The sequence below is a fragment of the Stegastes partitus genome, unplaced genomic scaffold (assembly GCF_000690725.1).
Source record: "Stegastes partitus isolate 25-593 unplaced genomic scaffold, Stegastes_partitus-1.0.2 Scaffold417, whole genome shotgun sequence".
Classification (NCBI taxonomy): domain Eukaryota; kingdom Metazoa; phylum Chordata; class Actinopteri; family Pomacentridae; genus Stegastes; species Stegastes partitus.
The window spans coordinates 145,747-158,204 of NW_007578148.1; the positions used below are offsets into that span (position 1 = coordinate 145,747).

The following is a 12,458-nucleotide window of genomic DNA, read 5'->3' on the forward strand; positions in this document are numbered from 1 at the left end:
CATGTCCTTTAAACCGGCAGCTGGGTTTTGGAGTTCAGAGAGTTAACATTTTAAATCACATCTCAGTCTGTGCGTCTTATTCAGAACTCACAGCGTTCTAACTGAGCGACTGCTGGATGATGTGAAACACTCAGCAGCTGTGAACGTGTGAATCTGCATCATCACATCATATGACAGGAAGCAGCAGCCGGTGCTAAAGACTGAATGAAGTGTCCAATAACAACACGTGAGCGTATCGCGCATGAACGTGTTTAAAAAGCACCTTCAGTGGGTTAGCAGCGTTTAGGGAGGATGAGCCATCGGTTCATCTCAAACCTCAGATGACTCGCTGCAGATCAGCGTAATGTCTCAGTAGATGTGATGAACGCTGACGTTCATGCTGCCTCCACTCCTCAGATGAGCGCAGGTTGTAAATAACTCCGTGAACGTGTTGAATCGGAGGTTTCTGAGGACAAACGACTCGCTGTTCGCTCAGCTCCTCTCAGATCTGTAACCACTTCAGCCTTCATTCAGTCGCCTGCACGTCTCCACAGGTCATCGTGGAATTAAAGGCGATCACATGAAGGCGGCCAGCGGGTCACGGGCCGCCTGACAAACCGGCGACTCGAGACTCGGGCTCACGCTGCCTGGAGGCGCCGTGAAGCAGAGATTAGCTGCTAAATGAGGCGACTGTGGGGCTCGTTAAAGATGCCCGTGTCGGTGCGTTCATGTGTTCGCCCGGCGGCCCGAGGGGGCGTCACATGCGGCGCGTACGTTGACGACACACTGCCGCTCATTCAGGTCGGCTCACGGCCTGAAACCAGCACAACACATGACTCAGCGGTTCAGAGGCGACGGGTGGGAAAAAGGCTTCTGGTGTCAGTGACAAACAAACAGCACAGAGGGAAACGACAAAGTGCTTCTACACGTTATTACAGTCATTTATGTTGTAAAGAGATAACTAAATTTATTTCACCAAATGAAATGTTTTGATTATAAAATTATATAAAGATTAAGACAATACAATATTTCTATATTACACAAATTTACTACTTTAAAAAGTTAATAAATTACAATATTATCCACCAATATTATTTATTTTTGTGAAGTAAATTTCTATAATATTTAACAGTGTATTGCCTTTATTATTATATCCTAAACAACTTTTTTTTTTAAATTACAAATGAAATACTAATTATTTCAATATTAAATATTCATATAAATTCAAATACATTAAACATTAAGGTTGAGACGCCACTTTGTAAAGTCATATTTAATTTTGTAAATTGGTGTTTAAAAATTTACGGCACAAAACGAAATATTTAGGTTAAGATGCTACAATATTAATTTATTACAAAAATTTAATTTACAAAAAAAAATCTTAGGGACCAACAGTAGTTATATGGTATTAAAAAATAACAAATAAATTCAACATGAAGGACAAAAAGCTGCAATAGTTCTATATTTTACTAATTTACACGGCTAATATCAATAAATAATATTAATTTTAAATGATCTAATTCTACTAGTTGTAACAAAAGCTATTTTTCAGAGTGTTGGTCGGACAAAATGTGTTGTTTTATGCTTCATGATGAGCATTTATTCTGATTTTCTGATATTTTATAGACCAAACTCTAAACTGTGCATCTAATGAAGGAACATTTAGATCCGCTTGTGATGAAAAATAATCTTCGCTGCAGCCTTAGAATGAATAAATGAAGCAAACAGGCGGACAGTGAGATGAGATTTGAATGTTTGAATCTCCTTTAGAGGTCACAACACTCATACTAATGTATCCGTGGGCCCTGTTGAGTCCTTACGTTGGCCAGGTAGTCCCTCTCCCAGGCCCGGCCCACGCCCCAGTCCTTCCTCTCTCCGCTCAGAGCCGACAGAGCCGCCACTTTGGCCCGAACCTCCAGCATGTCAGACGGGGGGATGTTCTTGACGATCTGCCTCGCCCACCACCTGACAGGAAGACGACAGCGCGTGGGTGGACTTTTACTTTGAAGGTGCACAAAGAGAACAGTACAGTCGGAGGCTTTGAGTCAGCGAAGGATAAAAATAGACTTCAAATCAAAACACGTCCTCGTTGATCCCAAAGTCAGGAACACACCCAAACATGAGTTCATGTTCTTCTGCTGCTGCCGAGGATCTGATGACCTGGTTTATTGTGGATTTACTGTGACTTCACTGGTTTGTTCAATCACAAGTTAAAAAAAAGGCCAAACCTGTAAATAGTTTCCACATCGAAGGTAGAAATAGCGATGAGCTCTTGTACCATGTGTGACCGTATATTAACAGTTTTATGTTTTATTCCGACATCAAAAACTGTCTCCTGAATATAGAAATAACACAAAAATAATAAAAGAAAATAATTATATTCCTATATTCAAAAATGATTTCTGAACGCAGGAAAAACATTAAAAAATTATTTCATTCTTATATTCAAAACAGAATTCTAAATATAGGAATGATCTGAAAGCGTAAACAAACCATTTTTTTCTGTATTTTAAAAAGTGATTTCTTAATAAAGTAAAAATATAAAATATTTAAAAATCATTTTATCCCTATATTTAAAACCGATTTCTGAATATAAGAATAGCATAACATAATACATTAAAACCAATTTATTAGTATTTTTAAAACGAATTAAGAATATTGGATAAATGTGAAATAAAACAAAATAAATTAAAAACAAAGTGGTGAATATAGGAATAACATATAATAATGTAAAATGATCAAATAAAACCATTTTACTCCTATTTTTAAAACTGATTTCTGAATATAAAATAATACAAAACAATTTTTAAAAAATAATTCTATTCCTATATTAGAAACTGATTCCTGAATATACCAACAATATAAAATAACTTAAAATAATTTACTAAAATAATTTATTTCTATATTCAAAACTGATTTCTGAATATAGGAATACTCTAAAATCATTATATAAAAAAATACTCCTATACATTAAAAACAAATTTCCTAATATAGGACGAACATAAAGTTAATGTAAATAGTAATTGTTTTTTTTATTCAGAAATTCGTTTTGAATATAGGAAGAACATGTAATAATGTAAAATGAATAAAATAAAAGCATTTGTTCCTATTTTTAAAACTGATTTATGAATATTAAATAATATAAAACACATTTTTTTTTAAAATTTAATTCCCATATTCAAAGCTGGTTTCTGAATATAAGAACAATTTAAAATAACTTCAAATAAAACAATTTATTTCTATATTTAAAACTGATTTCTGAATGTAGGAATAACATAAAAATAATATAAAACAATGCAAAATAATGAAATAAAAGCATCTTATTTGTACATCAGAAACTGCTCTGTGCTTCTTTTCAGCAGCAGCGTCTCTGAAGTCAAACAGGCTTAAGGAGGTTGATTCAACACTCTGCACCGCCTCAGCCTGTATCTGCGGCTCTGACCTGCGATGCAGCGTCACCGTGATGTCGTGAAACTGGGACAGCGCTGCAGGCGGCGTCGGCCACTCCACGCTCTTCCCGTAGTCGGCCATCGTCCGGACGCTGGCGAAGCGGCGCTCCACCTCCCAGAAGTGGGCCTTGACCTTGTAGCGCTTGTAGCAGCCCATGATGGTGTAGATGGCCCTCATCCGCCGGCACCGGCGCCGGGCCAGAGCGCCCCGCCACACCTGGACTCACAGAACAGGGACAAACTGGTGCTCTAGTTACAGCCAGACTCCTCCACAGGACTCAAAGTAGGTCAGGGAGGAGAGAACCGCCAAGTGTGTTTCACTGAGCAAGAGCAGTAATTGACTTTAATGTAACTGAGCCGAGGATCTCATTAATTATCCCAATTATTGTTACAGGAAATTAGGATTCAAGCTGGCAGATGAGTTTCAGCCCAACACGACCAGGAGCCATGTATTCATGAGACAAACCATCATCTCTGCTCTGGAAACTGCTCAAGATCACGTAGCTGCAGCACAGGGCTTTAAATTAGGTCTCAGATTAAAGTTTACATCAGTCGCCTTCAGAATAAAAGCACTGATCTCCCAACAGCGGTCGAGATCAGCTTCAGTCGTGGTTTAACACAGACAACAGCACATATAAAGCTGGTTTGTTCTCATACATTTTCACAGTTATTGTTACAAAAAATAAACATTTTAAAAGTAAAATTAATTTCAGTCTCAGATGAGGTTTCAGATCAATATATCCCTTTCAAAATAAAAGCACTGATCTACAAACGGCTGTAGAGATCAAATAATTAGCCTCTCAAATCTGCTTTGGTTGTGGTTTAACGCTGATATTGATGACAGCAGAATAACAGTAAATATTGAGCTGTTTTGCTCATTAATTATCCGTCTTATTGTTCCAGAAAATAAGGATTCAAGCCGGCAGATGAGTTTCAGTTTTGTAAATAAACACTCATGAGACAAACTGTCGTCTCTGATCTGGAAACTGGAGGAAATCATGTGACTGCAGAACATGATCTGATCAGGAAAATGAAGTGAAAATGTACTCTTGGTCAGATTAGGTGTCAGAGCAATGCATCCCCTTCAAAATAAGAGCACTGATTTCCAAACCGCTGAGTTAAAAGATTGAGCTTCTCAGATCAGCTTTGGTTGTGGTTTAATGCTGATGACAGCAGGACAACAGTAGATATAAAGCTGTTGGTCTCATACATTTCCCCAGTTTTCTTACAGAAAATTTAGATTTAATAGATTTAAATTAAATCAGTGCTCAGATTAAATCTGTTTATTGTTTGTTTGTGCATCATGTACCTGCTTTAGATCAGGTTTTGATTTTGTTTGGCTGCTACCGTGGCCTGGTTTCCCTTCTAAAAGGGATTTCTAATGTCAATGGGACTTCCTGGTTAAATAAAGGTAATCAAAATAAACAAAAAGTACATGCTCTTCAAAATAAAAGCACTGATTTCAAAACAGCTGCAGGGATCAAAAATTCAAAATCAGAATAATTGCAGCTTTCTGATTTTCTGCTGCCGTTGCACTCATTGCACACAGAACATTTTAATTTACTTATTTCACTTCATGTTTTTACGGATATTTGTACACTTTATGGTGCATTTTTACTTTATTCTATATATATTTATATATATAATTTTATTTATTTATTTTTAACCTTACTTTACAGGATATTTCTTCTTATTTCTTTCTACTTCCTATTGTTTCTATTTCACTCTATCCCAACAGTAAGTAGTGAAGACGTTTCAGTTTCCTGACCTTCTGCAGGAACAGCACCAGGATGGGGATGAGGGCGGCCCTCTCCTGCTCCAGGCTGAACAGCGACCGCGGCGTTCGTACGAACAGCTTGGTGTGTCCGTACGCCACGTCGTCCTGGAAACCGTGCTGGGTGACGATGGCCTCGACGGCCTCCCGGTCGGAGCCCATCAGGTGGTTCGGCCAGGTGTACTCACAGGTCATCTTATACCTGAGCAGTTATGAGAACAAGAGCAGTTCAGCTGAATACTCTGAATTTTTACTGCGTGACCGTTTTCCACAGCTGAGCCACTAACAGCTTGACGGTTGTATAAAGGAGCACAGAATTTTTTGTTTTTCAAAGAATCCAGTTAAAGTACGTTAATTATTTTGGTGATTTTTTAATCGGGACGTGTGGAATAAACTGACTGTGATGAAATGTCGCTGTTCGAAGCTTTATAATAATAATATAATTATAATTTCAGAGCTGTTTTCACAGTTTCTGGCTCCACTGAATGATGTCATTTTGATGATTTTTGTAAATATATCGTACTTGTGCATTTATTTTGTTACTGATAATAATCTACATACTCCTTCAAAATGAGCTATGAGGTAAATTTCTTCATCTATCAATACAAAACAACCCTACATTGTTTTCCTCCTTTAACAGAACCAGTGCAGGTTCTCTGCTGCTAAATGTATATTTTATACTCATCACACTGAGCTGCCAAAGACACAGAAAACAGCCTTTTTGTGAACTCGTCTTGTCTTTGTCTCACCGCTGCAGGAAGCGAGCGTAATGCTGCCTGTAGGCGAAGCCCGCCCTGCGGACCATCACGTTCTCCAGCAGGCCCAGGTAGGCCACCTGGTGCTGGCAGCGGGCGTCGTCGAACAGCACCGGGGACTTCATCTCGTTGGGTTTGATGCAGCGAACGTAATACGGCTCCTGGAGAAAAGAAAAAAACAAAGCAGAGGACACGCTCAGCTGAAAGGTTTATTTTTTAATTTACTGTTTAACTGACTTGTGTGTCGGTTTATAGACGATATTCTCTTTCTTCACTTTTACTCACATGATCACACACAGATGATGACAGACGGTTACACAGGAGGTACAACAAGACGAGTGTTTTCTGTTAACAACGCTGCTCACATGCGATCTGCAATCTCCTGCTCGTATTTATTCCAGTTTATTGGATCTCATCACCTCCTCGCTGCACTGTGTATATTTTGCCTCTTTTGTATAAGTTTAGAATTCTTCATACGGTCTCGTCTTACATGTACATTTGGTTTTATTATTTTTGATTGTTAATTTAGCTGGTTCAATGCACCGTCCAGAGGCAGCGACTTTCTTCATGCCCCCATGTATGATGAAATTATTCTATTCTATTCTGTTCTATTCTATTCTATTCCATTCTATTCTATTCTATTCTAATCCAGCCGCTCTGCGTTACATGTGATGACTTTACTGTTGAGCTGTGAGAGTTTCAGCTGATTATCTTGTCCTACAAACGGTGATACCTGCATCTGAACTCCATATTACTATAATATACGGTACGCCAGATAAAGGTTCAGTACTTCCTTGTACACAGTACGTCAGAAATACCAGCATGTTCTATGACATTGTGCAAATCAGTGAGCTTTAAGCCAATCAGACCCTCGGCACAACTGAGTTGTTCCGTCTAAAATCAATCAAATTTCAAGAAAGAAGCCATCTCTGATTTATGCAATCTAGTAATGTTGTTGTTATTGTGGGAAAATCACTTTTTTCTCCATTTTTGTGACCCAGAATTTCCTATTAAAAAGTATTTTGTATGTTGTGTTCCTACTGTAACATGCTGAGTACGTCCATGGTACACATACAGGCGTCCTCAGATGTATTCATCTCCTTCCATTAAAGAAAAGGCAAAACTCACAACAGTCACTCAAATAACTAGAAAATGGAAAAAGTAATAATAAATAAAAATTTGCTAAATTATAATTTAGTGAACCAAGATGTTTTTTTTAATTGTGGTTAAAAAGAATAATTTAAAAAAAAAAAAAACTGTCCTGGACCAATGAGAGCCCTTTGCTGATGTTCAACTAAATAGCAGCTCATAGGTCCCATCATGCTGGTTTGTTGTGGGTTTTTTTTTATATTCCTGTTTAACCACAATTCAAAAGCAACGTCATGATGTTCATTAAATGTTTATTTATGATTACTTTCGTCAGTTTCAAGGTTTTTTCAGTGACTGAAGCTGGTTTTTCCTTCTGTAATGGGAGGCTGTGAACACATCTGAGGCCCTTCACTGCTTCTCCTGGTTCAATGGTAAACTGCATTCATGTGTTCTGCAGTGACAATAAAGTCGAATCTAACCTACAACACTTTGCAAGAGCAGCTGCAGCACTTAAAGTCTTGTTTTATCACCTGCACTAACTCGCATCGGCCTCCTCGTTGTTGTTCTGGCTGCTGCGCTCGTCGCTGTGTGAGTAAATAAACCCAGCTCAGGCCGCGAACCGTCACCGAGCTGCTAAACTGGCAAACGAGTTCAGTGACCTCGATGGGAGTATCGCAACAGACGCTGCAGCTGAGCCTCGCGACAACATCCGGCACGTGAACGTATGAACGGCACGCTGAAGCCCACGTGACGCCGCCAAGACGACGAGGCTGAGCTCCGGCGACTCGACAGGTTTCTCCGAGGACACGACGTCCTGTCAGAGAACTGCTGTGTTCTCATCGTCTGAAGCTCTCCGTCCAGGAAAGATGAACAAGGTGGAACAAAGTGAGCAGCTCCCGACACCCATCGCATCAGTGATGGATGTCGGGAGCTCTTTTGCTCTTTTGTTCCCGGTCCGATCCGAGTCTTTTGATACCATCTTCCCAGATAATACACACCTACATTAGACAATCAGTCCAGTGTATCTGCTTCACAACTGAACAGTTCTGCAATGCATGAAGAAAAACACTGTCTTTCTGCCTCCAGTGTGTTGCTTAATGTTCTGTAGGTGTTTAGGAGCCTTAGCAGGAAGTGTAGAGTTGGAGTTTAGGATGTACGGAGGCTCCACAAACTTCACTAAGGCTCCAAATGTCAGTTCTGATCTTTGAGGTGGGAGCAGGACGTCTATGAGCACGTGTTGCTTCCAGTTTCAACTCTGCTGGGATTTGAGGAACGAGTCCATTCGTGGTGCTTCTGTGCAGCAGCTGAAGACAGAAAATGTTGCTTTCATTTTGCCTCTGACACTCTAAGACGAGAAGCTGCAGGCGCCTGACAGCAGGACATCCCAGAACAACAGCACAAATGTCAGATGTGGAGGCCGGCGGAGGTGAGCAGCTCATCCATCGCCTCGCTGACACAGTGAAGAGCACGGCGCTGCGTCGACGTCTTAACGCCGGGCGGCTTCCTGCCGGCTCGTCGTGCAGCGAGATGAAGACGTGGCGGCCTGAGAAGAGGCTCACGCAGCTTTACAGGAACCAGAACCGCCAACACGCTGCTGCACAGCGTGTTCTGGATGTCAGCAACAGAGCAAAGCCGAGCTACGCTGAGGCTAAACGCTCACTGTTGAACCGAAGTACAAGCGAGAGATCAAATCTGCAGCGGATCTGATGTCAGACATGTTCTGCTACACAAAGTCCAAACACAGTCGATGCACCAAAGAGCTGAACATTTACAGTAGACCCCGGACTATAAGCCGCTACTTTTTCCACACACCTTGAACACTGCAGCTTAAACAACGATGCAGCTAATTTATGGATTTTTACGAATTCGCCTCGAGACCAAAGTGACGCTGAGAGCGACAACGACAGAGAGACTGAGGAAGTGATGAAGTGATTCTGAGGCTGTTCAGCTCCTGAAGACACTGAAGAAGACGACTTTAGTGGTTTTAGTGCAGGAGGAAGATGAAGATAGCCATCAATGACTTTTCCTGGTAGCTGCTGGAGTTTTATTTCCTTAACCAGCCGTGTTACAGGAAGTGTTCAGAAAAAAGCATCTACGATACGTATTTAATTAAAAGTTTAAAACATCTTTCTGTGTAAATATCTCATGTTCCAACGTGGACACCTGCAGCTTAGAGACCAGAGCGGCCTGTATATGTACACACCTGGTTTCCTGTTTAGAGTCAGTGGGTGGAGCTGATATTCAGGTGCCTGATTAGTCCGGACTTTACGGTAATGATGTGTGATTTTTCTTCTCACCTCTGTATCATTGCCAGCATTATTTTTTTCATATTTTAGGGATGTATTGTACTTTTATCTTATTGCTTTTCTACTTTTTAGGCACTCAATTTCTCATGTCATCTTTTTTTTTTTTTTTTCTAAACAACATCTGGCACGAGAATTTTCTACAGAATTAATCTATTTTTTCTTTTCATATCTTAATTGATGCCAAATTTGAAACAAAAATGAAAAAAAAGCTGCAATTTAGGACAAAACAACCGAAAGATACAGATTTTTAGCAAAATCCACTACAGGAACTGTGTTTTTTTATTTATTAGGCTGCTCATTTACTTCAGTGTGTTCATGCCACTCCTGCAAATATCACAAAAATAAGTCCTGATAAAACGTCCTGTAATGATCGATTCAGTAAATAAGAAAAATGGCTCGACTAGATTCATCCTGACAGATCTGTTTCAGCTTTAGCTCAGAGGGAGATAGATTTATGGCGTTAGCAGACTGAACACCTTTCTCTCCATTTCACTGTGTGCATTTTTTAAACATTATTCTTGTAGGAATCATATGAGGAAGCTGTTTTCAGTCCCATGGCAGCAGAAAGGACTGACCTTGCAGGCCAGTTTGTCAACCAGAGCCACAATGGAGTTCTTGAAGAGGGTGGCGGCGGTCAGAGGTCGCTTGGTGACCTCGGTGATGCTCAGCTGACCATCTGGCCACATCTCCTTCAGGACCGGGTCGGAGCTAGAAAAGGAGGGCAAAGAGCAGAGAAAGGACAGCGGTAACTGGGCCGGCACGAAGCACAAACTCATTTATACACTTGACCCAGATCTTGGACTGTCAGGAGCGTCGTTATGTCGACTGTATTTGGCACCTGTTGTACATGAGGCGCTTGAAATCTTGGAAAAGCAGGTCCTTGTTCTTGTCCAGAAAGCCCTCGACAGAGTATCTGCAACAGAGGGAATGGAGAGAAGGAGTTCAGCAGGAGGGGAGGACGAGTCGTACAAAGAAGAAGCTGCGATTACAAGAAAGGGACAAAGTTTGAGCTGCGAATGATTCACAGTCTGCAGGCGAAGGGATTACAGCGCCGCTCACGCCGCTCAGCTCACTTACAAATTAGAAACACGGTCAAGTTTTTAGCCTGCGGCTCGGGTTTGGTTTAAATAAAAGAAAAACGAGCGGGCTGGCTTGGTTGAGATGCACCTCGGCGGGAGGTCACGGTTACGTAAAGCGGGATGCAGCCTGCAGGATGTCGGAGGACGAACCTCGCTCACCGCAGAGCAACGACCTGGAACGACTCTAACAGATGCATTAACACTGTGGTGAAGGACGGAGTTAGCACGAGGTGACGCAGCAAGACAAATAGCCCACGACACAAACACAACACCTGCATTCATACATAGAGAAATATCCAAATGGAAGCAAAGGAAGCTGGAGTGAGTGATGCTCTACTGTACATTACATTACTAGAAAGGTAATACTAAGAAGTAGTATTCTTTAAAACTATTTTTTATCATCCTAATATTTGTGTTAGAAAAGGGGGCAGTGAGAGCTCAGTTTGACTGCTGGTCAGAAGGTTGGAGGTTCAAACCTCAGCACCTCTTAGCTGTCAGACAAGGCTCAGCTTAACGTTGTTGTACTGTAGTGTGTGGAGGAGTCGTAGGTGTCTCAGTGGCCTCCTTCACTCGTCTCCTTCTAGTAACTCCTTCAGAGGAGTCATAGGAGTCTTGGTGGCCTCCTTCACTAGTTTCCTTCTTATAACTCCTTCAGAGGAGTCATAGGAGTCTTGGTGGCCTCCTTCACTCGTCTCCTTCTAGTAACTCCTTCAGAGGAGTCGTAGGAGTCTTGGTGGCCTCCTTCACTTGTCTCCTTCTTGCTCGGTCACTCAGTCTCTGAGGACGTCCTGCTCTAGTCAGATCTACTCGTGTTCCATTGTCCTTCCATTTCTTAATGATAGATTTAACTGGACTCCAGAGACATTCAGTAAATGTTCTTATATCGTCTCATGATTGATGCTTCCTTGAAAACCTTTGCCCAGAGTTTCTTGGAGGGTTCTTCAGTCTTCATGGTGTAGTTCTATCCAGGAGTGCTGATCCACCAGGACCGGACTGGACCGTCCAGACACTGGAGTCTTTATACTACAATCACTGAGACACTTTCACTGATGAGCTTTATTTACTAATTATGTGACTTCTAGCACCAACTGGCTGAGTTGAATCAGGTGAGTCACCTTAAAGGAGGTGAACACTGTTTCATGTTTGTAATAAACTGACATTACTTTGTGGGCGTCTGTTTCATTTTGACATTAAGGATTCTGCTTTTGTAAATTAAACTGACCATCATTAACTGTTGGGAAGCGATAAAAAGGGTGAAACTTCCAACGAAGGTCAATGCTTTTTATAGGCAGTGCACCTACAGACTGTCATGCTCGCTCTCTTCTCGCCCTCCCTTCCCAACAAAGTGAAAACGCAGCGTGTCACATGTCGTCTGCATGTCTCTGGCCGTGTCCTCGGCTGTCACATCTGGAGGCAAAGGAGGCTGCCGATGACAGATGTGTCCTCTTGGCTCACGAAGCCACCTGACCCGGGAAGCCGAGTGTGAAAGGAAACGGGCGGGCAGTCAGAACACACAATAACAAGCCTCGTTGGCAAGGACAGGACGGGACAGATGCTGGGACGGGAACGGACGGGAGAGGACATGCAGAGATAGCAGCAGCTGCCCCCCAGAGACCAGAGCGTGATTGAGAGGGAAGTATATTTATGTATGAAGGTCAAGGAGAGGGCTGAGCACAAGGTGGGAGCACATCGAGAGAGCCGGGCGACCAAGACGTCTTGCAGCATGAAGCCGAGGGTGTGTTGTACATCCTCCCTCAAAGTGCTGCATGTGCAGGTTGGAACACTGCAGGGAATTAGAAGTGGCAGAGAGAGGCAGGTGAAGGCTGCAGCGGCGAGGAAGGAAGCCGAAGTAGGTCAGAGAAAGGGGGCCGGCGGGCGCTGAGGACGAGGGTATATTTAGTCAGGATAGACTGAGATGGGACGGGACAGGGGACGGTGCCACCAGGAAGCAGAATACGAGAGGTGACAGCTCGCCGGGAGAGACGAAGACGTGGCCGAGTGATGGTGACGGAGGCGGCCATCTGTCA

The 12,458-nt window shown here is 42.0% G+C and overlaps 1 protein-coding gene across 1 annotated transcript in view; it reads right to left on the reverse strand.

Annotated features, from left to right (window-relative positions):
* myo1g (myosin IG) overlaps positions 1 to 12,458 on the reverse strand; it is a 75,648-nt gene that overhangs the window by 40,803 nt on the left and 22,387 nt on the right. Inside the window, exons 13-18 of the mRNA XM_008285807.1 lie at positions 10,191 to 10,265; positions 9,928 to 10,060; positions 5,952 to 6,118; positions 5,197 to 5,404; positions 3,422 to 3,645; positions 1,800 to 1,944 (exon numbers count right to left, since the gene is read on the reverse strand). Of these exons, the coding sequence (XP_008284029.1) occupies positions 1,800 to 1,944; positions 3,422 to 3,645; positions 5,197 to 5,404; positions 5,952 to 6,118; positions 9,928 to 10,060; positions 10,191 to 10,265 (952 nt within the window). The remainder of the gene's footprint in view (positions 1 to 1,799; positions 1,945 to 3,421; positions 3,646 to 5,196; positions 5,405 to 5,951; positions 6,119 to 9,927; positions 10,061 to 10,190; positions 10,266 to 12,458) is intronic.